Genomic DNA, 27,688 nt, shown 5'->3' on the forward strand with positions numbered 1-27,688 from the left:
CCTGCAGCTGACCCCGGACGTGAGCTGGCAGCCCAGTTCTGCATGGTTCTGGTCTGGGCTCTGAAGAGGTGAGATTCTCAGCAGGCCAGCTTCTTGCTGCATGAGATGCTTCGGGGACGAAAGGAAACATCAGTCACAACACCAGTGTTTCGCACCTCATTCTGTGTGTGATTTATTGAATTTTGTTTTACGACAATGTAGGTGGCTGCAGATTTATAAACTAATTGTCATTTGTGCTGTAAGCGCGTGTCATCACTTTGGGGGAAACGAAGAGCGTGTAAAAAGTTAAGCCCAGGTTGATTTAAAATAAAAGTGTGGGGCTTCCCTGGTGGCGCAGTGGTTGCGAGTCTGCCTGCCGATGCAGGGGACACGGGTTCGTGCCCCGGTCCGGGAAGATCCCACGTGCCGCGGAGCGGCTGGGCCCGTGAGCCATGGCCGCTGAGCCTGCGCGTCCAGAGCCTGTGCTCCGCAACGGGAGAGGCCACAACAGTGAGAGGCCCACGTACCACAATAAAATAAAATAAAATAAAATAAAATAAAATAAAATAAAATAAAATAAAATAAAAGTGTGAAAAAGTAAGCCAGGAAACTCCATTAAAATAATAGGGACTTTTAGATTTTGAAATCAGGAAGCCCTTTCTTAGTATGGTACAGGGTTAGAAACAGAAAAAGAAGGGGGCACCTGACAGATTGAATTAGATAAACTTTCACATTCCAAAAAAAGTAAAAAAAAGCAGAACATTAAAAGGCCATAAGGAACTAGGGAAAATATTCACAACATATTTGTATTTCACGTACATATTGATATTATTAAGAAAAGGCTAACACCACAGTTGACAGAAAAAGCTTAATGGATAGAACTACAAATTCTTTCTCTCACACAGACAAAAGTAAACATTAAAAAATCATTTTAATCATTAAAAATGCTAATCCTAGCATTTAAAGAATCTCAATTTAAAAAGTTATTAGGCATTAGAGAAATGCAAATCAAAACTACAATGAGGTATCACCTCACACCAGTCAGAATGGGCATCATCAAAAAATCTACAAACAATAAATGCTGGAGAGGGCGTGGAGAACAGGGAACCCTCTTGCACTGTTGGTGGGAATGTAAATTGATACAGCCACTATGGAGAACAGTATGGAGGTTCCTTAAAAAACTACAAATAGAACTACCATACGACCCAGCAATCCCACTACTGGGCATATACCCTGACAAAACCATAATTCAAAAAGAGTCATGTACCACAATGTTCATTGCAGCACTATTTACAATAGCCAGGACATGGAAGCAACCTAAGTGTCCATTGACAAATGAATGGGTAAAGAAGATGTGGCACAGATATACAATGGAATATTACTCAGCCATAAAAAGAACCAAAATTGAGTTATTTGTAGTGAGGTAGATGGACCTAGAGTCTGTCATATAGAGTGAAGTAAGTCAGAAAGAGAAAAACAAATACCGTATGCTAACACATATATATGGAATCTAAAAAAAAAAAAAAATGGTTCTGAAGAACCTAGGGGCAGGACAGGAATAAAGAATATTTGAAAGAGCAATGAATTGGAAATAACAGGAATGTCAAACCTTGAGGACAGGTAAATATGGGTGGTCCATGCAGGGGTGGGCCCTTCCCGTCCTCAGGACTTTGGAGAGATCCACACCCAACAATGGACAGCATCACAGGAGAAAAGAGCAGTTGTCATCAAGAGAGCATGTCCTCATTTCTGTAAATATTCACATATATAGATACACAGAAAACACACTGAGGGGACACACATCAAGCTGAACAGAGGTTATCTTTCGGGGCTAGAGGTGAGGTAGGAGTTTCACTTAGTACTTTATATGCCCCTTTATTATTTGAACTGTTTTTAGTGCGCATATGTGACTTTCATTTGTCAGAGTAAAAACAATAGAGTATTTTCATTTTGCACAACACAGAAATGAGAATACAGGGCCAGGGCTGTGTTGTGCTTACAGGCTCTCATATTTGTCAATTCCTTCCATAACATGCTCCATTTATATAAAATACCTGCTTCATTCTTTCTTGTATTCAACAGACATTTGATTCCTAAAGCGCAAAAGCCCTAGGCTAGGAATTGTGGAAGTTCCGAGACTAATAAGTCATGCCCTTTGCTGTGCAGAACTCCCAGGCTAACAGGGGAGCTGGGCATGGCAGCAGTGAGCTCAAACCAAGGGAGGGGCAGCTAAGGATGGTCCTCCGAGTAATGCTGCCCTCCTGCATCCGGGCAGGAAGAGGGGCTGACTAACGGCCACCTGCACTTCTGGGGTCTCCTCTGAGAAGTAGCATTAAAGAGCGAGGGAGATTTCAGCAGGGGCAGAAGATTGATAGAAGCGTTGGGAAAGGAAGGGCATTCCAGGCTGAAGGAGCAGCTTGAGGAAAGGCAAGGAAGCAGGGACCCAGTAGAGCACAGTCAAGCCCACATGAGCCGTCCGTTCAATGGGGCTGAAAGAAATGCCCCTGGTTTTCCTTCTTTCACTTCTGTTTGCCTGGTGCCTAGCATGGAGCTCGGTACCAAGTACCCATGTGCTTGGAAGGATGGATGGATGGATGGATGGATGGATGGATGGATGGATGGATGGTTGGATGGAAGAATGGATGGATGGAGGAATGCATGGAGGAAAGAATGAACTAAAGGACAAATGAACACATAAGTCGATGCAAAGTGCTGAAAACCATACTTATTTTATTTCATAACATAGACAGACCCTCAAATCTAGTGATGTGTCTTCTGTAGCTAAACGCTTGAAACCTAGAGGAATATGTCCTCTTCCTCCAAGAATAATGTGAAAATGTGTGTGCGTGTAGATGAGAACTATAAAGGAGCGTGGAAAATAAACACACACACACACGCATATACACAGACACCCACCCACACACACACACACACTGTCATTCAGTCACTTTTGATTATGTTCCTACCAAGTGCTTCACCCTGAGCAAGGTTCAGAAGCCAAGGTGGGGACAGTGGCCCTGGGTTTCATGGTAAGAGTCCTACTCAATCTCTTTACATCAGCACTTCCCTTCCCTCTTAAACAATTTTCTGAGTCTAGTCACATTACACGTGACCGACACAATGAGATTCAGAGACCAAAGCAGCCACAGTGGAACGGATGCTTTCTAAAAAAAACCAAGATATCCAGGGCTCTGATTCTGCCATTGGGGAACGCTTCCTGGCTACTGGTCACCAGAGAGGATGGAGGGTAAAAGTAGTCCTGCCTAACCAAAAGTGGCCACGGCATGTCCTGGTTCTAAGAAGGAAAACAGTGGTAGGTACAAGTTCTAGAAAGTCAGCAGGACTAGGTTTCAAGTGCTCCTCAAAGGATGTGCTAAAGATAGGCGTTGGACCTTACAGTAAAGCACAGGTTGGCTTCTGATGTGTCCAGCAGGTGCATACTGTGCCACGTGGAACAGTGAGGATTCCTCAGGCTTTAGTTGCTTATGGAATCCTAGGAATGGACATTTCTACTCAAAACTGAAGGAGTTATTTCTTCCACACCTGAGGAGAATGGTTTAAACCAGTGTCGAATCTCCACTCTGCCCACTTGTTAGCTGTCTGACCTTGGGCAAGAAATTTTCTACAAGCTTTAATTTCTTCCTTTGTAAAACAGAGGTAGTGAAATTACCTCGCTGAGGTAGTCGTACGAGCTACTGTTGGCACCCTTAGTAAATGTTTAATAAATCTCCGTTGCTGCCCACGTTAACAATATTTTCTAGAAGTCTGTAAATACATCCACCAGAACACTTTTGTTTAAACACCTTAAACTAACAAAAGCTGCAGAAAAAAACTTTTGCCCATTAGATCGTGTCTTGATTGGAGTCTCAGACTTTGCCAAAACACTTAGCAAAGACATTACCTTAATTGATCAGAAATAGCCTTAATTGATCAGAAATAGCCATGTGCCGGGAAAACACAGCGTCTCCAGCCATTGTTTGTCGAGTGGCTGTGATTATCTCTGGGAAAGTGACAGCCAGGGGCAAAGCTGGGCCGTCTTGGCAAAGGCTTGAGGGTCTTGATGTTTCTCCAAATCTTGTAACAAGGAGTGAGCCAGAACTTTCTTTCAACGGGTAAAACTGCTTTTCCAAGCTGGTGAGCCAGAATTGCTTCCGTGATCCATTTGTTTCTTCAATTCTCTCCCACTTGACGTTGGCACTCGGCAGAATCCGGAGCACGTCATTATTATACAGACGTCAGTGCGAGCTTAGCGGGCGCTGATCAACCAGCGTGAACTCACAGAGGAAACCACGTCCCCACGTCAGCCCCCAATTACAGCTCTTGGCGGTGTCTCCAGCCAAAAGAAGATCATGTAATGTTATAGAATTCTCTCTCCTTCATTCGATGGTAGACATCAGTGTGAGGTCAGGAACTTTATCTGTCTTTGAATCCACGGTCATTCCTGTCACAGCATAAGGAGTCAACAGTGGCTTGTTGGTTAATGGAAAGAGCAAGTGAACAAATGATGAAGTCTCTCACCGTCTTTTAAGACGAGATTGAGAAACGTGTACAAGAAAATAATACAGGCAGGCAGATGCATAGCATTTGAGCGTCATGATGAATGAATGGACGGATGTTACCCCTGAACGAAGAAACCCAGGTACCAGAGCCAAGGCTCTCTGCCTTTCAACATCATCATCCGCAGACAGACAAAAGGGGGAGACGGGATTATGACAGGTGGAGATAAGAGCAGGCGGCCCACCCCTGACCAGGGTCCCCCCCGAGCAGGGTATCCCAAGAGCTCATCCACACACCCCCTGGGCACCCAGGCCCCAGTGAGAACGAAGGACCAGAGTAGTGTGCAGATACTAACAGAAAAGTGGAAAGCTTTGACAACCATTTATTTCAAAAAATCCTGGTGACTTTGATCCCGAGCTCAGTGCGAGGTAACCACGTGACGAGGATTCTTAACACTGGGAAACAGTTTTTGAATCTGATCTTCCTCCAGCCTTACATGTTCCTTACCTCAGAGGTTGCAGTCAAGAAATGTATTGGAAACTCAAAAAAGGAAAAGAAGAGAAAGAAAAAGACATATGGGAAAGATAAAGGAGGTCTACAAAGTTTAATCTGTCATAGCCAAAACCACAGTCTTAATATCCCACCAAAGAAAGAGGGGCTGAATTGAATGAACTGTGGCTGGAGGAATCCATGCAGTACTGGGCAGCCTTTAAAAGCTATGGGAAAACGTGGCTGATGGAACGAGCTAGTCTAGCTCTCTCCTCTCAAAACCCCATTAAAATGAATAAAAAGCATTAGTCCACGGCGGCAAAGAGAAGGGGAGAAGGAACAAGGACGTTGTCAGTAGACACTTGGAACTAGAATGAGTTGATGGTACTAAATTCCTGGCAGAGCAGAAGCAGTTGAGAGGTGCAGGCCGGGTGGAGAGGCCATCAGAAGAGGCCCGGCCTCCACGAGGCTCAGGACAGTGGGTGCGAGTCCTCTGCACAGCAGTGGGCAGGAGAGCTGCTGACCAAGGACGGGCTGTCTGGCTGTGAAGCAGAAGGCCTCCAGGCCCCACCCTGCCATGGGCAGCCGCAGGTCTGCCCATGAACTCCAGACAAGAAAGAAGGAGAGAGACTGACTCTAGGACGTCAGGGAGCCCTGAAGCCCAGCGCTACGTGAGAGCCCAGGCCTTCCCACTGGACCCTACTCTGCAAGGCCAGCTGCCACCCGCCGGCAGGAGGTTGGAAGAGAGGATCCTACCAATATGGATATTTGGGGGTCCCCCAGTGAGCTCACCAGATCTCTTCCCAGGTGCCCACACGGAATCCCATGAGTGTCCACAGACCCTGTCCACAGAAACACACTTAATTAGGATCAGTTGGCCAAGCACCACCAGAAACTGAGGCAAGGTCAGGACAAGAGGCCAAGACAGACAGAGAGGCCAAGACAAAGAGAGAAAAAAGGAACTTGGAGAAAAAGTGTGTATAACAAAAGAAAATGAAAATAAAGACACTTCCTATTGAGTTATAGTTGATTTACAATGTTGTGTTAGTTTCAGGTGTATGGCAAAGTGATTCAGTTATATATATTTTTTCCAGATTCTTTTCCCATATAAGTTATTACAAAATATTGAGTATAGTTCCCTTGTTGTTTATCTATTTTATATATAGTAGTGTGTGTACGTTACTCCCAAATTCCTACTTTATCCCTCCCCACCACCTTTCCTGTTTGGTAACTGTAAGTTTCTTTTCTATGTCTGTGAGTCTATTTCTGTTTCGTAAATAAGTTCATTTGTATCATTTTCTTAGTTTCCACATATAAGCAATATCATATGATATTTGTCTTTCTCTAACTTATTTCACTTAGTATGACAATCCCTAGGTCCATCCATGTTGCTGCAAATGGCATTATTTCATTCTTTTTTACGGCTGAGTAGAAAGACATATTTTTTTTTTTTTTTTGTGGTACGCGGGACTCTCACTGTTATGGCCTCTCCCGTTGCGGAGCACAGGCTCCGGACGCGCAGGCTCAGTGGCCATAGCTCACGGGCCCAGCCGCTCCACGGCATGTGGGATCCTCCCGGACCAGGGCACGAACCCGTGTCCCCTGCATCGGCAGGCGGACTCGCAACCACTGCGCCACCAGGGAAGCCCGAAAGACATATTTTTAAAGATATAAATTAACAGCCTCAGAGAGAAAAGAGAAGAGAATGTATCCAGGAAACATACATGAAGCTATTTCAAAAACTATATAACAAGAAAGAGCACTTGGAAATTAAAAATATAGTAACCGAAAATTTAAAAGCCAGAAGAGTTGGATAATGAAATAAAGGGCATTTCTAAGAAAGGAGGGAAAAATGTTAATTAGTCAAGAATATTCAAATATGACACAAATGAACCCATCTATGAAACAGAAACAGACGCAAAGACATAGAGAACAGACTTGTGGTTGCCAAGGGGATGGGCAGGGAGAGGGGTGGCCTGGGAGTTTGAGATTAGCAGATGCAAACTAGTATATATAGGATGGATAAACAAAAAGGTCCTACTGTATAGCACAGGGAAATATATTCAGTATCCTCTGATAAGCCATAATGGAAAAAGAACATAAAAAAGAATGTATATATAACTGAATCACTTTGCTGTCCAGCAGAAATTAACACATTGTAAATCAACTGTATTTCAATTAAAACAAAGACTATTGAAGAAAAATTAGAAAATTGATTTAGAATGTTCAGCGTTCAACTAATCGGAATCCAGAAAGAAAGGAGAAAAGAGAAGGAAGAAAAAAATCTTTGAGGAAGAGTACTAGAACATTCTGCAGAATCGCAGGATGTCCAGATGGCCGGGGTCCGTGGATGACCCAGCAGAGGGTGAAAGCAGCCTCACCCAGGGCATGGCAGGATGGTCCAGGGCTCAAGGAGTGAGAAGATGCTCAAGCCTGTGGAAGGAAGGAAGACAGCCAGCCAGCCTGGGGTTGGGATGGGGGCGGCTGTCCCCACTGCAGGGTTGCAGGCTGGAAGACAGTGGAGTGAGAGCCGAGCATCCTGAGAGAGCTTTCCGGTGTGGACCTCACAGGTACCATGCTGACTGCTCAGTGTACGAGAACACAAACATTTTTAGGTTTTCAAGATCTCAGAATTTTACCCCATACGCATCTTGTCTCAGAAAGCTGGTAGAAAGTGCGCCCCTAAAATGAAGAAGTGAATTTTAAAAAGGCGTAGGACCCAGGAAGCAAAGGATAAAAAATCTGGGCAAAGGAATTTCCAGGAAACTCAGTGAGAAGAAAAAGTGAGAAGACACATCAGTTATCAAGTTCACAGCAAACGGAAGTTCATCTAGGAAGAAAATGTCGTCAACACACGCATAGGTCTCGGCCGCAGAAAGTTGCTCTTGAAGAAAATTTCTGTTTTCATGATTATAATATCTATTATAACTATATGGATAACTAAATAGTGAATGTTAATTTGAATATTGTGCCCTAACTTTTTTTTCAAAGACTGGGGAGGAAAAGTATGTGTGGGGTCGTGTGTCTGTGTGTGTGCCTGCGTCTCAAAGAACTTCTGGAGTAGGAAGCCAAAATCTAACATGGGAAAAGTCAAGCTAGGAGCTGTGGGTTTGACTCTAAGCCTTGTGGAACTGTTTGCCTTTTCTTGTCCATGTTTTTCATAAAACATGGAATTTTAAAGGTATAGGAGGTGGTTATAATGTATTGTGGTAGAAGGATAGAAAAAATATGACTTTTAAAAGGAAACAGAAAGACCAGAAAAAGTGTATGCCAATTGTTAGGAGTTAACCGAGTGTCAATTAAGGGATTTTTTTTCTTCCTTTTATAATAAAAAAAAAATTGCAATAGATATGTATTACTGATGAAGTTGTAAAAGACCTTTTACACACACACACACACACACACACACACACACACACACACACACACACACACACACACACACACACACACACACACACACACCACCAGGTCCGGCCCAGCAGAGGAGGTTCCCCTCCTTGGGAGGAGGAGACACGCTCTCCATCCACTGTGAACCTGAGCTGATAAACCGAGGAGCTCCAAGAGAAGGACTCGAGGCCCAGCAGGTGGTGTTGGCAGCACCCCTCCCAGGACAAGCGCTTGAAGGACCAGGGCCTCCTTGGGCTTGGAGGTCCGAGGCTGCTGTAAGCCCCCCAGGGCAGGAACCAAGCGCAGGCATCTTGCCGGCCCTTGCACATCCTCTGCAGGTGGCGCAGTGCTCTTCCCATGCAGTCCCATCGGAGGGTGGAGGCAGGAAAGCTTCGTCTGTAGTGCAGAGGAGAGGAACAGTTTGCGCTCTTTCGGGAACAGAGACCTGGAATCAGTGAATCCAGCCTTGCAGACAGAACGGATTTCCCCTTCAACAGTGAGACCTGCTCGATCCTAACAAGCCGCCGTTAGAAGCTGTGCATCTGTCACTGTTGAGTCTCCCAGAGGAGCTGGGTTTCCGTGCTGGGTGGGAGCGTGGTGTCCCATATGCCTGTGTCCCATGGGCTGGCAAATCCATTGCGGTTCTGGGTGCGGGGCGGTCGGCCTGTGGACAGTTGCTACCCTGGCTGAAGGGGCAGGAGAGCAAGAGAAAGGCCAAGGGTAAGGCCAGAGATGCCCTCTGTCCTTCCTCTGCAGGGGCCCTTGGTAAAGCTTCCAGAAGGAATAGTTCTTCTTTGCATTTAAGTGAGAGCTCAGGATCCCCTTTCTCATAGTTATGCTGAGGAGAGATTTCCAAGTCTTCTGATTTGCCTGGAGCCCCTAGGAAATATGGGGCAGAGCCCCCGCCCCCTGCCACCTAGGGGTCTTGGGGGGCATCTCTGAGCATCCCCGGACCCCCTCAGGGCCACTCCTGGGCAACCAGCAAGCCCTCACACCCATATGCCTCCACCACCTGCCCAGGAGCCCCAGAAAGGGGACCGGCAACCTGCCAGCCCTCCTCGGGGTACCCGTCACGCCGGCCAGCTCCCTCACGTGCACAGCCACCCTCACGTGCACAGCCACCCTCACGCTGTTTGTCCTCCCTTGTGCTTCGCAGGTGTCTCTGGGGTCACAGATGGACTTACAGAAGAAGAAGAGACGTGCACCAGCTCCCCCTGCACCCCAGCCCCCGCCGTCCAGCCCGCTGGTGCCCCCCCGCACGGAGGGCAGGGAGGAGGACAGGAAGGGCAGGACGGGTGAGTGATGGCGTCCGCGCGCCTCTGGGTGCTTGGCCTGCATCTCAGCGCTGCTTCTCACCCCTGCCCTGGCTTCCTCCGCGATGGCATTAACTCGGAAAGCATTTAGGCTAAAGAAAGAAAGTCTGGAAATGAACGGCTGTGAGTCAAGGACATCCGACAGGCATAGTTTCTGGGGGTGGCGCGGGCGTTGAGAAGGTGGGAAAGGCGTGCTGGTCAAGAGGCTCGGGAGAGTGCGAGTGACGGAGAGCTGGTGAGTGTGGCTGGGGGACGGCGCCTCCCTGACCGAAGGGGGTGAGTCCCAGGATGGCGCCCACGGATGCTGGTGTGGAAGACGTCTCGACCGCAGGGCGTTTATACAGTAGGTCATGTGACAACAGTTCAGTCATCTTTTGAGCACCCTGTTTGAAATTGATCTCCACTTATAAAGCTTTCCTATATGGTATTCTCTGAGAAAAAGAGAAGCCAGAGTAAAGAGGGTGCAATCCTGGTGTCTGTGAGCAGAGACGTATTCGACCATGACACCTAGTCCCTCATGTTACAAGGGAGAGAAGAGATGGGGGTCTCTAGGTCCACCAGCCAGGGATGGCCGATTTTATTCTAAAATCATTCAGTGTTTGTTGTTTCATTTGTGTAGGGACCGAGATAAGCCCCTGACACAAGTGCTCCAGTCATCACAGGAGTGCCGTTCAGTCCCCCAGGCAGCCTCACATTTTGCCGTTGATCTCATGGCTGCAGCCCCCAAAGGGAAAAGATGCCCAGGGATAAGTGGTCGCACTGTTGCTCCCTAAACCTTTCATAAGAGCTCCTTTGCTGTTGGTCAGCGTTTTCCCCCGGCCAATACCTCGATTTTAACGTCTTAGCATTTCACAGACTGGGAATCGATTTTGCTAAGGAGATACAGCCAGTATTTCATGTCAGTCCATCGTCGTTCCCAAAGGAGAAACTATCTGATTTGAAGGAAATGTGATCAGAAGCTCCTTCAAATAAACCTGGTTTTCTTTTTTTTTTTTTTTTTTTCCATAATGAGACTCCCATTCCGCCTTCCAAGCTTTCTCCCCACTCTTTTCATAAGTGGATGAAGAACTCAGATTAAGAGTCCTTGTTGAAATTCTAAGACGCATCCATGGTTAGGGTAGTGTAGATGTGGTGAATCCTGCCAACCTCCAGGCCAGACAGCCCATTTTAACCCCTGGAAGGACCTCCCGATTCAGCCTTGAAGGACCAAGGTCTGTGTGCAACGAGTTTGGAGAGCCTGGCCTGGGGGTGGGCAGCTGGTACTCACAGGGGTCTCAGAAAAAGAGAGAAGGGCATTTTAAAGTGAAAACAGTAGGGACAGTTCCCTCTCTAAGGAACGTGCGCAAAGAGGAGGTATGCATGGTAGTAACTGCTGTGGGTCTCTCTCTGGTCCATGGACTTCTGTTTTGTGGATTAAGGAGGAGGCCAGAAGCTCCCTTCCTCCCGTCAATAACTTTGAATATTTTTTGAGGTCAGCGGTCTTGGTGGCCGTTTCAAAGCAGACTTCCATCCCCATCAGAAATCCCCATGAGTTAAAAGTACAGTAACGGCACTACAGCAGAACTTTTAACCAAAGTCTTGGCTTTAGGTTAAAAGATAATAATTTTGAAAAAGTAGCCCAAACCACAACAAAATACGCTGAGCTTCTTTGTGTATTCAGACAGCTGCAGATAGAAATTGAAAATGTTTTTGGAACTTGCACTAAAGCAGTATTGCAGCCGGCTGGATTTGGGTCCTGACCGAAATTTCTTGGTAAACAAAAGGAAGCCTTCCAGTAGAGAGGGTATTCTACCTGCCTTGCCCTTGGGGTTGCCTTGTCATGTCAGGTGCTTACCTGGGCCAAGCAAACCACACTCATTCAGACGCCTTGCCTTATGTGCACTTTGAGAGAGGAAATGATGTGTATATATGAGGAAATTAATATTTTTCCAAGTCTAAAGAACTATAAGCAAGAGAAGGAATAATGGATATATTTCTTGATGAAGAAATGATGTCTTAATATTTTTATTAATAGTCTGATGAAGGGCATGAAGTGTAGACTCTATTAGTTACTAGAAGATTCTAAACTTTAGAGCTTGAAGACAGTATTTTTTAAAGAAATAATCATGAGCACAGTTTATGACTAGTAACTCCTATCATTCGTTATATTGTCATTAACTTTCAAAAACTTTATTAGCAGAAGAAAACCATTTCTATAGAAAATGGTAAATAGGTTCCCAATGTGAATAGATCAAAGAGGGCTGCTCGGTTGGTCTGAGAGGTAGACTGGCCTGGGGGACATCCCCACCCTTTCTCCAGCCCAGGATCCTTTTCAAAACAAAGTTTAAAAACTGTTACCGCAAACAATGGAAGAGGTTGATAGTATAAATGGGCTTAAAGAGGTAGAGCAAATTAGGGGTTATTGGATCTGTAATAGGTAATAATAGATGTAAGCAACAAGAACAAGCTAAAAAACCTGTGAACCTGAAAAAGACTAACGTGAAGAAAAAGAGTTCCTTTGAAGTTGACAGAGCTGTTTAGGGACCTCTTAATAATAATTTCAGCCTTTAAAAATACTTGTGCCTTTCAGAAACAAATGGCAGTACATTCAAATTAACCCAAGGATAGGACCCCACGTATGTAAAATGCTAACACTTTAGAGAGGTGGGATTTGCTGCTGGGTGTGTTTGGATTTGGTTCCAGGTGTGGCTGCATTTGGTGACGGGTGAGGTTGGATTGATGTCGGGTGAGGTTGGGCTTAGTGCAGGTGTGTCTTCATCTGGAGCTGTGAGGCGCTCTCGGTGTGGCTGAGTGATGGTGACGTACCTTCCGCTGGAGACAGAGGGCCTCTGGGCTTAACCTTCTGAAGTAATCCCTGTTGATTCCACGTAGGTGTCGGACGACAGGTGCCACAGAAGCCTCCCAGAGGCACTGCTCGGGGGCCCCCCCAGTTAGTGCTTCCCCCACCCCCACCCTACCCTCCTCCTGACACAGACGTGGCAGAGCCTCTCGGCTTTCCTGGGCAAGGCGCTGTTTCCGAGGCCTCGGACCTGAGACCCACACGTACGTGCCTCTCGTTTCGTCTGTGTCGACGCCTCACCTCTCTGGTCTCTGGTGTCGGCGCTGGGTTTCCAGACTTTCCATTCTTGCCTGGGGATGTGTGTGCCTCTTCCCTGCAGCTTTCCTCTCTCAACGCTCAACGCAGTGTGTCCAGCTAACAGTGAATGCACTCCGAATGCCAGGCAGGTACCCGTGAAGAATGATTTAACCCATTAATCATTCATGTTGTGGTTAGACTTAAGCCAGAATTGCATCGTGTGGGTGGAGACAGCAGCTAGGAGCAAATAAATGTCCCTCAAATTAGAACTGTCCTCGCAGTGCCCACAGGTGGCCCACTCAGCACAGCACAGCACAGCAACGATGCGATCGTATAGGCTGTATTGCTAAGCTCGCTCAGGCCAGCTGTGAATGCCAAGGCGGCTGTGCTCCAGAGCTGGGGGGACTTGATGGACTAGAATCTTTGAACCCTACAGCCAGTGGCCAAGCTCCCGCAGAAGGGGAGACTGAGGTACCAGAAGGGGAAACAGCTTAATTTGAGTCTAGCAACAGCCACAATTAAAGGCTCGTTTTGTTTCTGTTCTTGTCACACCCTGTCTGAGATCAGGCTTTCTTCGTTGTTTCCTGGGATTTCTTTTGGACTTTAATAAGCACCATGTATAGCACTCCCACCTCCAGGTGGATATTAGCTCTGTGTATTTCACTGTACACACACACACACGCACACACACACACAGGACATCGAGCCTGGGTGCGTCCCTCCATCAGGATGCCTGAGCTGTGCTGGGCTATTGCCTTATAAAGCAGGTACCATCCAGGACTGCATTTTCCCGATGGTGAAACGTCTCTATACATTCAGCCTGGGGAACAGCTGGCACCCACATGAGATATGCAGCCCTCTGGTTAGGAAGTCCATCCTTTTCCACCATCGAACCACTTGATCTTTTTCTGTCTTCTTTGGAAATGACAGCTAGCTCCCTGCCAGCTTCTGGGGAAAGAAGATAATCGTTGGATTACTTACCAACTTTCTCTAGGCAAAATAATCCTGATTCATTTGATCTCGTTTCACAAAGACTTCTTTTCCATCCTCAAAATCTGTTTGATCATCTTGACGTTGGACATGCTTCCGAATGCAAATGAAATTCGTAGGGGATTCAGAAATGGAGGATTAGACAGATGAGTCGGAAAGATGACACCGAGGCTTAGACAGCTCTGGAGCTGTGTCATCTCTGAAGAGAGTGGATTTGCAGCCCCACAGGCCAAGGCCGTGAGCTTTGAGTGGCCGCTCCCGTGGTCCTCACCGGGGATTGTCCCCCCTGGAGAGCCCGTGAGGGAGGAAGGGCTGAGGGGAGACGGTGGCCCTTGGCAGGGAGGAGAGGCCACAGCCCAGGAGCTCAGGGGGCCTAACAGGACGGGACAGCCAGGCCCACGGACTGCCCTACACTTGGCCTTATGTAAACCCTCAGACCCCAGCTTCCCCCGGGCCCCTGCCTGGGTTTGGGGGGACAGTGTGTGGCATCTGCTGGGGAGACCGAGGACAAGATTTAGCAGCTGCTTTTTTATTTGGCCGCGCTGCACGCCATGCGGGATCTTAGTTCCCCAACCGGGGATGGAACCCGCACCCCCTGCAGTGGAAGCTCAGAGTCCTAACCACTGGACCGCCAGGAAGGTCCTCAGCTTTTAAAGGCCTGCATCAGCCTGCAGAAGAAGAGCTTCCCCCTGGGTCTCTCCAGCGCTGAGGAAATACATCCCATCCCTGCCCTTGGGAGGCTTTCCAACAAAGGTCTGCGTAGGGAATGAACAAGCCTCAGACAGAACAGGAGGCTCCCTGCCTTCTCGCCTGGAGGCTCCCGTCTTCTTCTCCTGTCCCGGGACAATTCTCTCCATGTCTTCCTCTCCCCACGTGCATGTCCGAGGACCTTCCCCTGCCCTGGACATAACTCACCTGCCCTCCTTCCCTCTCATCCCCTCTCACACACCCACAGGAACGTCAGGAAGAGAGCACAGAAGCACAGGGGGAACAGAGCGGGGCCCCGTGAGTGTTAGGACCACGGAGAGCCTGGCCCGGGCATAGCAGGACCCCTCCTGTCCCCTAGCCCTGTCCTCCTGACCACGTGTGCACCAGGGGTTAACGCATCCAGCTTGGAGCTTTTATTTAGCAGGACCATCCCGGGCATTGTTCACAGCAGGAAAAACTAGGATCTCCCGCCCAGCCAGGCAGAAAGCAGTTCACCTGCTTTGATTCAGGTCTTTAAAAAAGTGAGGGAAAACGACTCCTTTGTTGTCATTTGTTTCACTTCTTACACCACGTTGAGATCTGGGTACTGCTCTCCCTTGTCTCTGGGGAGCTATGGACTGTCGGCATGTAGAGTGCCGGGTGTGATTTCCGCCCCTTGTGGGCGTGTGCATCTCACCTGCATGCCCATCGAACTTGCATCTGTTTGTAGCCATGGGAGCTCAGCAGGCACTTTCATCTGCCAGCCGTAAGCTCTTGTGTGTCTCCTCGTGTGTTCAGCCGGAGTTAGACCTGTGTTCTCTGTCTAAGAAACGATGTGTTAGTGGTGGAAATCAGACCTGAGTCCCTGGAGGCCGGGCGAGTTCTCGCTCCACCCTCGCTGGGGAGACGCTGAGCCAGAAGCAGCTGCATCACTGGCCCCTGGTCTCACTGCGGAATGCGTCTGGCAGGAATCGACATTATGGCGTCTTTGACCTTCAGCCTCTGCCTGCCCCCAGCCCGAACGTTCCTCCCACTATGCCAGAGACTGCCACTGGGCACCTTTGTCTGTGCGCCTTCTTTGTGATTTGTACCACAGGTGGTATGTCCCACTTAGGTCACTACAAAGAGGTAAGCTACATTGTCTTGAAAACCAGTCAGCACAGCCAAAGATAAGATGGAAAGACTTAGGTAGCAGTGAATTAATAGTAACTGGATTTGTACGCAGATGTGAGAAGGTGGCAAAGAAGACATGAAACAGGTCCTCATACCACACCTCCTATTTTGATCTCTCCCATTCCAGAACCTTCTGTTCCAGCCATCCCCCTGTCCCTGAGCCTTGCCTCTGCAGAATCTTGGTTCCCGTCCTGGTGGCTCTGCTGGTGTTCCTGTTACGGCTTCCAACCCTCCTTTCTGTCCCAGGCCTTCTGCCAGCTGACCTGGGCACCAGGTGGGCCCCAAGCCCTGACCCAAGGACAAGTCCTCTTTCCTATTTTTATGCTTTAAGTGTTAGCAGCGCTTGACTCGTGGCCATTAAGACCATGTTGACCTGGAACAGAAGCAAACAGGAGGAGACTTGTGTTCCAGGTCAGTGCCACATCTATCTGCATCTCCTGAGCTCTTTTTGAACCAATGTACAGTTTGTGGTCGGAAGAGGTAGGATGACCATCCCCTCATGCATCTGCTCAGCTCCAAGAGGCCACCTTCCACGGCCAGCCCTTGCGCCAGATCTGGGGGGACCCAGCCTGGATGTCAGATTGATGTGATCTCCACATTCTCTCGCACAGTCAGGGGCGGGGGTCTCTGTGCTCACCCTGCTCCAGCCTAGGAGCCCTTTGGTCTTTGGCATGGCTACCCCTCCCTCCTGTTGTCCTCTAGGTGTTCCTCCACTTCTCACCGTACTCGTTACACAGGCCTGTGTGTGCTACCCCACTAGTTGAAGCTACTCGGAGGCTGTACCGGTCTTAAAGGGCATCCAGCGCCGGCACTGTGGTCTGTCTATAGGATGTTCCCATGGTGTCAGCACTGCATCGGAGACCTTGGCAGTCACACCTTTAGCATCCCAGCCCGGGCTTCCATTCCTCAGTTGTCTCCTGGTCGGGTCTGTCTGTCAAGACGCCCTGTGGTACCCTGGCTCCCGATGACCCCCACCTCCTGTGTTCACCCTCTTATGTAGCCCTCCCCTTGAACATAGACTCGTGTCTAATGAGTAGAATGTGGCAGCAGTAGTGGAAGTCACTTGTCACCTCTGAGACTAGGTGGAAACAGTCTGTGGGTTCCATCTGGAGCCTCTCACCTGCTCACCCCGAGGAAAGCCAGCTGCCGGGCTGAGATCTGCTCTAGGGAGGGTCCACGGGGCAAGGACCGAGGGAGTCTCCAGCCAGCAGCCCTCAGTCCACTGACCATGAGAGCTGAGTCCTGCCATGGCCACTGAGTGACACTGGAAGCAAAGCTTCCCCAGTAGAGCCTGCAGGTGAGACTGCAGCTCTGGTCCACACAATTGCACACAGCTGAGCCATCCCAGATTCCAGACCCACACAGACTATGAGATAAATCCTTATGCTTTGAAGCCTCTAAGTTTTGAGGTCATTTGATCTGTAGCAATAGATAATCAATACAGGTTGCAAAACTCCCTTCTCAAACCTACTCAGTTAGGGAATCTCTTATCTCATTAGGAATCCCGGTGGGACAGACTTCAGTGCTGAATCTGAGGCCTCGAGTTGCCATCAAGGCTTTCCCTAGATCATCTTTGGGGTTGGCTTCCTCCTCCGGCTGGTACCCCGGGCGCCATGGCTGTTCCCTGCATCCCATCCAGGCACCGGAAGTCTCGGGGAGGAAGAGAGACCATCTTTTCTAATAGTTTCATAGGAAAAGGGAACCTTTCCCAGAAACGCCCAGCTGCAGAGTTCCTCTCATGTCTCATGGCCCAGGGTTGGGTCTGGGGCTGACCCAGTCCCTGGGTGAGGATGGAATCCCCGGAGGTGAGTCAGGTGCATCCTGACAGCTGGGGTGGGGTCAGCTTTCCCTGCGATTGTGGGAGTAGCTGGTCAGTACAGGAACTCTGCTCGCTGGGAAACGTGGAGTATGCACACTGCATCAACAGCCAGCAGTGTTCACCACACACGGGCTGTAGCCTGAGGTTTCCTTCCTGTGTCTGGAGAACATAAGATGCGTCGTGAGCAAGTGCAGAGGGATGATTGGGTGCCGGCAGTGACTCAAAGCAGTGTGACCATACACCTGAAAGTCAGAAATCACCAGGGCACCGTCCTCCTTCAGGGACAGTTTCAGTTCAGGCCTGGCCTCCACCTACATTTCCCATTTCCTGCTTTGACAAACCAAAGGAACTACTAGAAATGCTCCTGACATTAGAAGGTGCTCACTTAGAGCCCAGAGACTAAAGGGTTTGGTTTCTTGATCATCTTAGTAGCCAAGAGGATAACAGAATAGGGTTAGTGAAGTTGGGTGTTCAACCAATCAATCTTTGGAATCCTGTATCTCATTTAAAATCACTTTCTGCTCTAAGAAGCATCATTTTCTCTCTTCCAAGGTGAGCTTAGCTTAGGATAGACAAAATGCAGCCTCTTCAAAGTTGGCTAGGGCAAGTGTGAAGCTGGGTGGACTTGGCCTCTGCATCGCCTGGTGCAGGACTGAGGTCCCTTGGCCTGGTCCAGGCTGTCACTCTCTCCCTGGCAGCCATGGCCAGCCCAGCCTGTGGAGTCTGAGGTGGTGAATGCTTGGTGCACACGTGGGAGAAGAACGGTTAGGCTGGGTGATGTCTCAGCCTCATGGCACAAAGGTCACCGTGAATGAGGCTTTGGTGATGTGTTTGAGCTTTTGTTGCATAATTGTAACAACAGTAAATAGTAATTCCTTGGCCTATGCTCTTCAATCTTTTTGTTTCTTATTAATAAGCTTTCACATTAACTTTTAGATATCTAATCAAGTACACAGGTGCATGTCTAAACCAGTATAATTGTGCCTGTGGATTTCCCCCCATAACTTTCTAACCAGCTCGCTCTCTGATTTCAGTTTTAGTTGAACCTTCGTTGTGAATCATGGTGGTAGAGTCTATCCCATTAGTTGCACTGAATTGTTTGTTTACAAGATTTGCAGTACTAGTTATGATTAAGTTGTTAACAACTTATTAGCTACTTATTTTAATGACAAGACCCTGGGGATTTTAAAACACAATGCACAGAGAGCTCCTCAATTTGTCTTATATTTTTTAAATTAAACTGTCCAGTGACTGTCGTTTTCTTATACATTTTCCTACACCAGGCTTGAGGAAATCAGCCTTCCCTTGGGCATACTTTTCTAAGGTAATTGGCAAAGGATTTTAAAGGCAGGGAGGGAAAAAGGGCCATTGTCTCCTGTTCTAAATGACATGTAAGGTTAAAGCACCACTGTGACAACCATTGCGATGTTTTCTAGCTGATTGGTTTTCAATTTGTGAACAAGTGTCCCATTCTAAAGAACTTTAAGGAAGTTCTAAATTAGGGGAATAAAATGGGAGAAATAAACTATCCATTCGCAATTAGAAGATAGTAATTTCCTCAATATAAAATTAATAATAATAACAATAATTGGCATTTTAGGCAGTGTGACTCAGCAGAAGATCTGAAAATCTAGAAATATTTTGGGCCCAGCTCTGTGGTTTACTGGCAAAATGGCTATAATCAGATCCCCACACTCCCAGACGAGAGCCTCACTAATGGCTGTGCCGCGTGGCATGCGGGATCTCAGTTCCCCGACCATGAGCTGGCCTGAGCGGAGAGCTTAGAGAGGACAGGACAGGAGCTTCACTGATGCTCCTTATGTCGGGACCAATAGCCTTTCAAGTCACCTAACATCTTACTTTACAACTGGAACCAACACTTGGCCCCTTTCCAAACAAAGTAGTTAATCCTGACGCTTGTGACACAAACACAGTTCTGGGAGTCTCGTTTGTCATGGAAGCACCCTTGCAACCCTACAGGTGTGTGGACTTCAGAGCAAGGCCAGGGAAGCACTCTCGCCTTGCCTTGGGTTTACTCGCCGCTTTCCTTCTGTGGCGAGAGAACCAGCCACGCAGCTGCTCCTGCTGCCATGGGAAAGGGCACGGTATCCAGCAAAACAGGAACTGGGTGGTGAGCAAATGGCCCGTCTCATAAAAGGAAGGAAGTCGGTGACTATGGGAGCAGAGTCTGTCCCTGCTCAGAATACATTTTGAAAATGGACTGAATTGTTAGCCTGTTATTATGGTACCTTGAAAACCATTAAATCTACCCGATATGAACTAAAGAGTGAATACTACTTAGAAGCAAAGCAATGAGAATCATGATAGAGTTATATACAGTATTTTTAAAAACGCTATGAACACATTTCCTTTTGCTAATGACCTTTTAGCCCTTTATTTGCAAGCTACCATGTCCCTGACTTGAGAGAGAATTGAAGAACTAAGTGACAACTCAGGGAGCAGGTATGCACTGGACCTGGCTCACACCAGCTGGTGAGAGCAGGTTGTTGAAATTTTAGGAATTTTGCAAGCCAATTGCTAAGTAGAACCATTATTAAAAAGTAAAGTATGTAAGCTTACAATTAAATAATGTTAAAAACAGGTAACATATTAAAAACTCACCACTTTCTAATTATTTTACTACATTTTACTATTTCTGTGTTCTTGAGGTTATGTACTTTGAATCAATATGATTCAATAATATGCAACAGTGAAAATGCCATATAACAGCACACCACTGCACACCTCTTCCCAGCACCACATTCACTGACTGATGAGGTCTGGAAATCAACCAAGGAAGGAGCATTTACACCATGGACATTGGCAAAGGCTATACAAATCAGGGCTGGATTTATTGTGTGCTCATTGCCCAGGTGTAGGATGTAACATTGGGAAATGTTAATAATGCAGATTAATTATAAAAGCATATTATCAACAGCCAATGCATTGTGAAAAGCACCACCCTACCCCATCCCGCCAAAGTTGAAGAATGGTTCCTCCATTTTCCAAAAACCACTATTCAGTTCAACAAGGTCATTCATGTGATTGACAAAGAAGCCAAATTCCAACATCTATCTTCATGGTTTCATGTTCATCTAACTGCTTAACGTAAAGTGATCAATCCACAATTGTGTCAAAAAGACACGTGTTTGTCAATGGTAATAATAGGCTGACTACAGATAAAATAATTTGACAAAAATTAATAAAAGGATTCTGTGAGAATCAATTGGTCATATAGAATTTACGACAAAGACTATTGTATATTTTATTATTACTTGTAAATTTTGTGCTACCCATCCTTTGTATCAGTAAAACTTTATCTGTCTGTTTATCCCTTTTACTTTTTCCAGAGAGCTGGTGACTAACCGTTTACCAGCCTCCCACTGCAAAGGAATAACATATAAATAGGAATGCTGAAAGGGAGTAAAATTATTTAGTTAAGAAAACAGATGGCGATATTATTTTTTATTTTCCTAATTCACTGCTCAAGCTGTGAGTTGACACAAATAATCAAACAGGTTTCTGTGTCTCTGAGAGTTTTAATTTGCAGGCTAAGTTCAGGTTTGGCGTAAGAACCAACTTTTTAACATCAAGAGTTATAAGAACTTCTTTCTGGGTTCACATGTATTTCAGTTCTTCCTGGAAGTAAGGAATGGACAGCTTGATTTTTCAAGAACGGTTTGAGATTCTTAATAAATATCATTATTTTATTTTATTAGTTAAAAAGTGAATAGGGATTATAAACCCATCATTTCTTTACCGACAGTAGTCTTCTAACCTGTTGTCGTAAGGATTTTTATGAGATAAATAAATTTCTATGCATTTAGGCGTGGCTGTCCTTTGTTTTAATCCCTAACCCTCGAGGCCTTCAGGGCCTCAAGCTACTCCAGGCAATCGATGGCTCTTCATCAGAGGGTCCGTCTCTCACTGCGGAAAAGAGCAAAACCCAGGAGAGGTTTGCTCCTTGAAAACAATGGTCAACATGCATATGCAGTTGATGCCTGTCTCCAGCTCAGTAAGTCAGTCAGTATTTTCTGAGTTTATGCTTGAGCCCTGCTTAGTATCCACATTGTCAAGGCTGGATTGATTGATCTGCTGCTGAGGGCATTGGGAAGCAATGTTATCTGTTTTTCCCTAGAGCTCTGAAAGCCACTTAGACTTCTTTCCAGGAGCTTTCCTACCAGCTGGTCACTGTCTCTGCCTGCAAGGACCTTAAGGTTTTGTATCAAATCCATATCATTTTATTAGAAAACCTCCAAGACAACAGTGAGTGCCGTGATGCTGATGATATAACTCTCCCAAGGACAGAATTGTGTATGTTGGATCAACAGGCCCTTTGAATAACTGACATAGTCAAAGACTGAAAGGAAGTGGTAGATACAAATGAACTTACATACAAAACAGAAACAGACCCACAGACAGAGAAAACAAAGGGGAGGGCGGGGAGGGATAAATTAGGAGTTTGAGATTAACATATACACACTACTATATATAAAATAGGTAAACAACAGGAACCTACTGTATAGTACAGGGAACTCCACTCAGTATTTTGTAATAACCTATAAGAGAAAAGAATCTGAAAAAGAACATATATATACACACACACACGTATATATATCTCAACCACTTTGCTGTACACCTGAAACTGACACAGCATTGTAAATCAACTATACTTCAATTAAAAACAATAAATTAAATTTTTTTTTTTTTTTTTTTTTTTTGTGGTATGCGGGCCTCTCACTGTTGTGGCCTCTCCCGTTGCGGAGCACAGGCTCCGGACGCGCAGGCTCAGCGGCCGTGGCCCACGGGCCCAGCCGCTCCGCCGCACGTGGGATCTTCCCGGACCGGGGCACGAACCCGCGTCCCCCGCATCGGCAGGCGGACTCTCAACCACTGCGCCACCAGGGAAGCCCAATAAATTAAATTTTTTAAAAAAGAAAGGAAGTGGAGGAAACATTAGTAATATGATGATTTGGCCGACACCGCACTCTCTATGCAGTGCTGAATCCCCAGGGCCTTGACGATGATGAGAAGGGTGACATTTATTCTGCCAGAGTTTGCGTTCATCTTTTACTGTTTATTTTCCCCCCCGCAGTTTATTGCTGTGCATCATTCCCTACCCATGCCAAGCGCTTCTGACGGACGGCCCCTTCCTGGAGCTCCGTACCTCTGACTTTTCCCTGTGCCTCTGCTGTCCTGACTCTGATTCTCCTGTTGATCTTCCATCTGTCAGCATAAAAGAGCTCATTTGTACACCCGCAACTTACTTTCTTTAGAATTTACATATAAATACGTAAGCAACAGAGATTTGTCTGACCGAGGTTCACATTTCCTTGTAGGAGGTAAAGACTTCTATATGTAAATTCTAGGTTGATTTATATTGACCTGTCTGAAATTCCCCTTTCATTGATACGTGGATATGTTTTTATTAAGAACCTTGCTTTATTTGAATTCATTATTAATTCATATTTTTCTTGCTTGATAGTCGGCTACATAATTTCTTCTCCATTTTCCTTTCAACTAGATGGTGTCCATAAATTGACCAGCAAGGGCAATGTGGATAGAACTGAAATAGTCTATCTTCCTGGTAAAACTAAGTGCCTAAGCCCAGGAACTATGAATATAACCTGTAGGGACCCACCACTCCTGATCTATAGGTATCCATTCGGGATATGTAGGATATAACATTTTTGTAGATGTGTTCCAGGTTTTCCTATTACTGTGTCCCCTGCCATTTAGAGAGTTTATGAGAAGAAAACAGAGGAAGAGGAACATGTGTCTCGCTTTGTTGATTCACCAAACACGGGGTACTTGCTTGATGCTTTGGGGGCTGTTAGAGTGAGTAGCACATGACCTCTGCCCATGGCTTCTACTTACCATGACTCGCTTGAGAAAAGAAGTAGCAATGGGTCCACTTGATAAATGCTAGTCCGGAGGTTTGTACGAGTGGAACATATGCCCGAGGGTGTAGCTACCATGTCCACGTAGGGGTGTTGCCTGCTCTTCCTAGAGACTAAGGTCCTTCTCCCATCTTGAGAAAACCGACGCAGTCACTGAGAACTGGTCACCGCAGCAGTCCTAAGACAGAGCAGGTGAAAATACTCATGTGAAGATTCATGGCTTAGGGAAAAAAGACTTGCTTGCTTTGATAAATTTTTATTACTGTGCAAAGCTACATTTGAATTGGAGAAGCTTATCATGTTTCTCTCCAAAAGGTTTTTTAAATGTTGTTGCTCAAAGTGAGAAAAAAAAAGAGTGTTTTTTACTTGTATGACTGTTGTCTGCTTGATCACAACGAGAAGGGTAACAATAACTGATGTAGGAAATATCGCAGCTGATAGTGGTATTACTAGTAAATATAAGCTAGAACTTCTAGAAATATATAGCTAGAGCTGCGTATAACCAATCTAGTGCCATGTGTTGGTGAAAAAAACAGAAATTACTCAGGAGGAATCATAGAACAAGTTAGAAAGTGCTTTTCTTTTGCATTGAAATAAAGAACTTTTGTCTGATAAGTAGCAGTCATTTGACCTTAAATCATTAAGTGGGGAAAGTCTAAACAAGAAAAGGTAATGTTTACCTAAATGTTGGGGAAAGCATCAGGATTTATGGCCCAGACATTAAAGATTGTAGAAGATTGTATATAATTACAGCAAGAAGCATTTGTGTAAGAAGTAGCTATTACGCTGAAGAAAGATGGCGGTAGGAAGTCTTAAGGCAAAAAGTTAGGAGAAGAACAGGAGAAAATGATATTGTTCATTGAATTATTGGTTGGGGGACAGAAAATGTAATACAAAAAATGTATCACACTCTATGAAAAACAGAGGACACAGATGTTGGGGGTGGGAAGGAACAAACTCAGTGGAGATCGACCGAATTATGTGACAAATGGAATGTGACCAGGGCACCCCTGACATCCTGGATCACGAAGTTAGCCAAAGACACAGATTTTTTTTTTTTTTTGCGGTACGCGGGCGTCTCACTGTTGTGGCCTCTCCTGTTGCGGAGCACAGGCTCTGGACGCGCAGGCTCAGCGGCCATGGCTCACGGGCCCAGCCGCTCCGCGGCACGTGGGATCCTCCCGGACCGGGGCACGAACCCGTGTCCCCTGCATCGGCAGGCGGACTCTCAACCACCGCGCCACCAGGGAAGCCCCAAAGACACAGATTTCTGACAACACCTTAGGGTTCTCTATCACCAAGGTGGTCTCTCACACAGCTGGGTAAGATTCAGGACAATTCGATAAACAAGTTTTAGAGATCCACGTGTGTCATGACACCGTGCTTACCCAGCATCAGAATCTTCTAGGAACCGTACAAAATAATTTGCTTAAATATTTTTTTCTCGAGGCACTTGCATTTCTGAGAGGTTTCCATTTCTGGCTCAGCCCAGAATCCATCCCTCTTTGTGGGTCATCTCTTCTCCTTTTAAGCCAATAGGAGAACCGTCTGTTTCTTGTCTCCATAATGTTACACATACTGTCAAGAGTCGAACTAAAAGAAAAACAGATTTGTGAGCGTTCACATTTTCTAGCCAGAGAGACACAAATCAAGCAGCCCTAGTGACTGACGAGCCTTGACTAGCCATGCAGGTTCCCAGGAACGCCCTCAGGGGGCACCAGCCCTATAACAAGTGCCAAGGCACACAGAAATTATATTATTTTTCAGCAGCAATTGGCTTAAACTCTTCCATTTCCACCGTAGAGACAGTGTCAGCAGTGGGCAGTGGGACACGCTGTAATTTCTAAACTGCATTAGATGAGAATGTTTGCCATCTCACTTCACCGGTACTTTTGACCTTTTCCTGTGAAAATTCGGAGATTATTTTGCGGTGAATAAATACTCCTAGTACTACAGATGAAAGAATTTGGAGACTCTTACTCCAGTTTCCTCACTGGTATTGTATTTTCTCACCCATTATAACCAACCACGCATTACATCTGTGTTTGCAATGCTTATCAACTGCTAATTTTCAGTTTCCATGTTAATTTGGGTCTGTCATATGACACTGTTTGTTCACAACTCTCATAATTCATGTAGTCTGATGCAAAACATGTCCATATGCAGACTGACATTTTCCACGGCAAAACAAACTTTTCTGTAGCAGAGATAGGATTACATCTTCCAAATATTATGCGGGGAGTAAGAGCCCCTCCACACACGTATTGAAGGCACGACCGATTGTCTAGGAATCCACTCACAGAGTACTTACTTCTTCTCTCCCCTCTGAATTGTGTGTGTGCATGCGAGCACACGTGTGTGTTTTTAACTATTTCATCCTCAAACCCAAGGAACGTAGAGCAGGAGAAAAACTCAAAATAGTTTTGCTGCTTATTAGTTGCCATGGTAAAGCAACAAGAAGCAAACTTCAAACACTGGTGAAAATGCAAGTCCAAGTGTGAAATGAAATGAGACTTGGAGTTATCTGCGGGCTGAGTTCCCATGCTTTACTTGTCACCGATAGCAACACAGAACACTTCTGTCAAAAACTCTTCACAGGAAACTGTGAGATTAACTTTATCATCACTTTCTGTGTTTATTCTGCCCTTAAATGCTTTATATAATCCATCTTCTTAAGAAAATAATAAACTTTTTATTACTATGAGCAGAGCCGTGTAAAACTCAGAAGGTTGTGTCTGCCTCCAGCAAAGAACAAATGTTCTCCAGTAAAGAAAAAAAATACAATTAAAACAAAACCAAAGAGGTGAGAACTATTGAGATTATCTAGGCTGGCTACATTGTTTCCGGGGTGATAAATCTACCCTCCGGGTTTCAGGGAGGAAAATGAGGGGGAAAGTGACCAAACGTGTAACCTAAATCAGAACACAACAGCCAGTGTATCTCATATGTTTTTCTTTGGTGTGTGAGGAACTAGGGTTAAAGAGAAAATAGGTCCTCATATCTTTCGTATGAATAAGACGTGGTAATGAGGAATATAAAGACTTCCTAATAGCACAAATTCTAAGCCAGATGGCAGATGGCCATGTCTGGCCCACAGATGTGTCCTCGTTGCCAGGTAAAGTTGCCAATATTAAGTCATATTGGCCTTGAAATTCTGTCTCCTCTGGAATGTGTAAGAACGCTCATGCCTTCGGGGCCTGGAACTCAATGGGCACCATGCCCCCCACCATCTCCATGGCCCAGCCGGGAATTCCTTTGCTATGGTTATTCTTGAGCTACGGTTTTTCCAGTCAGAGGATGGAGGGGAAAGTGATGAAGTCTTGCCATCAGGCTCCTGACTGGAGTGGACAAAAGTGGGAAAATGAAGTCTACACCTATAGGGCTGCAGTCTCAATGAAAGGGGGTTAAAGTTCAGTTCTGGTTGGAAGTAGGGAGTATTCGCACCTCTGGCTGGTTTCTCTCATGGACGTTTCTGCCTAATCCTTGGAGCCTTTGATGTACGACCTCTCTCTCAATCTTTTCTTCCCACCCCCCAGTGGCAGGCACACCCCAAATCTGCACCCACAGAGGGGTTACTGACAGAGCCAGGAAGGGGATGCCCGGGGTAGGGGGGATCTGCCTTTCCACCCCCGTCCCATCACAGCTGTCACACAAGTAAGGTAGAGTGTGACCCTGCTGAGGGCAGCATGTGCCAAGCCTGAACAGCTGCTCCCTGGACAAATGGCCTGCATTAGGGCCCTGGGGCTCGAGGACAGAAATAGTGTACATGAAGACGGAGTTCATGAAGTCCCATAAATATCAAATAATAGCAAATGGTTTTAAATTGAGATTTTTCTTATCTAGTAGTGGATTGTAAGTTTCCTTTTACTATTGCAAGTTGAAATATGGGAATCAAATTGATGGGAATTAGCAGTTTTTATCTTTTAAGCGTGTTACTGATGTATAATTGGCACACAAAAGCCCTACATGTGTGTAAAGAAAGTATATCCTTCAGTAAGTGTTGACACTTGTACACACCCATGAAACCATCACCACACCATCAAGATAGTAAACATATATAGCACCTTCAAAGGTTTCCTCATCTCTCTGTAATCATTTTTAGCGTGTGTGTGTGTGTGTGTGTGTGTGTATGAACACATGAAACATTATACATGTAGCTATATAGGTTACCTTACAACAGTACTATAAATCTAATGGGGAAAGCTAGAAAAACAATTTTTAATAACCAAAATTCTAAATTAATTGAGAAGTAAAGCTCTGTTGCAACTAATTAGGAAAGTGTTAGACGTGATGACTGTAATGATAAAGTTGAACGTTGGTCTGCGGGGAGGGAAAACCAGTCACAACATTTTCAGCCAGAGCAGTACCTTGGACG

The 27,688-nt window shown here is 46.1% G+C and overlaps 1 protein-coding gene across 11 annotated transcripts in view; it reads left to right on the top strand.

Moving 5' to 3' along the window:
* Nucleotides 1–27,688, top strand: part of COBL (cordon-bleu WH2 repeat protein) — a 260,373-nt gene that overhangs the window by 186,675 nt on the left and 46,010 nt on the right. For 4 of the 11 annotated variants that reach the window (XM_082661388.1, XM_082661391.1, XM_082661390.1 and 1 more), the window contains 3 exons: nt 9,512–9,650; nt 12,540–12,710; nt 22,509–22,687. In XM_082661388.1, coding sequence (XP_082517514.1) covers nt 9,512–9,650; nt 12,540–12,710; nt 22,509–22,552 — 354 coding nt within the window. In that variant the 3' untranslated portion in view covers nt 22,553–22,687. Of the gene's footprint in view, nt 1–9,511; nt 9,651–12,539; nt 12,711–22,508; nt 27,339–27,688 lie in introns of those variants that run through there. The other 7 variants (XM_082661394.1, XM_082661386.1, XM_082661387.1 and 4 more) reach the window with 4 other exon arrangements.

The sequence above is a fragment of the Grampus griseus genome, assembly GCF_964374135.1.
Source record: "Grampus griseus genome assembly, chromosome: 9".
Classification (NCBI taxonomy): domain Eukaryota; kingdom Metazoa; phylum Chordata; class Mammalia; order Artiodactyla; family Delphinidae; genus Grampus; species Grampus griseus.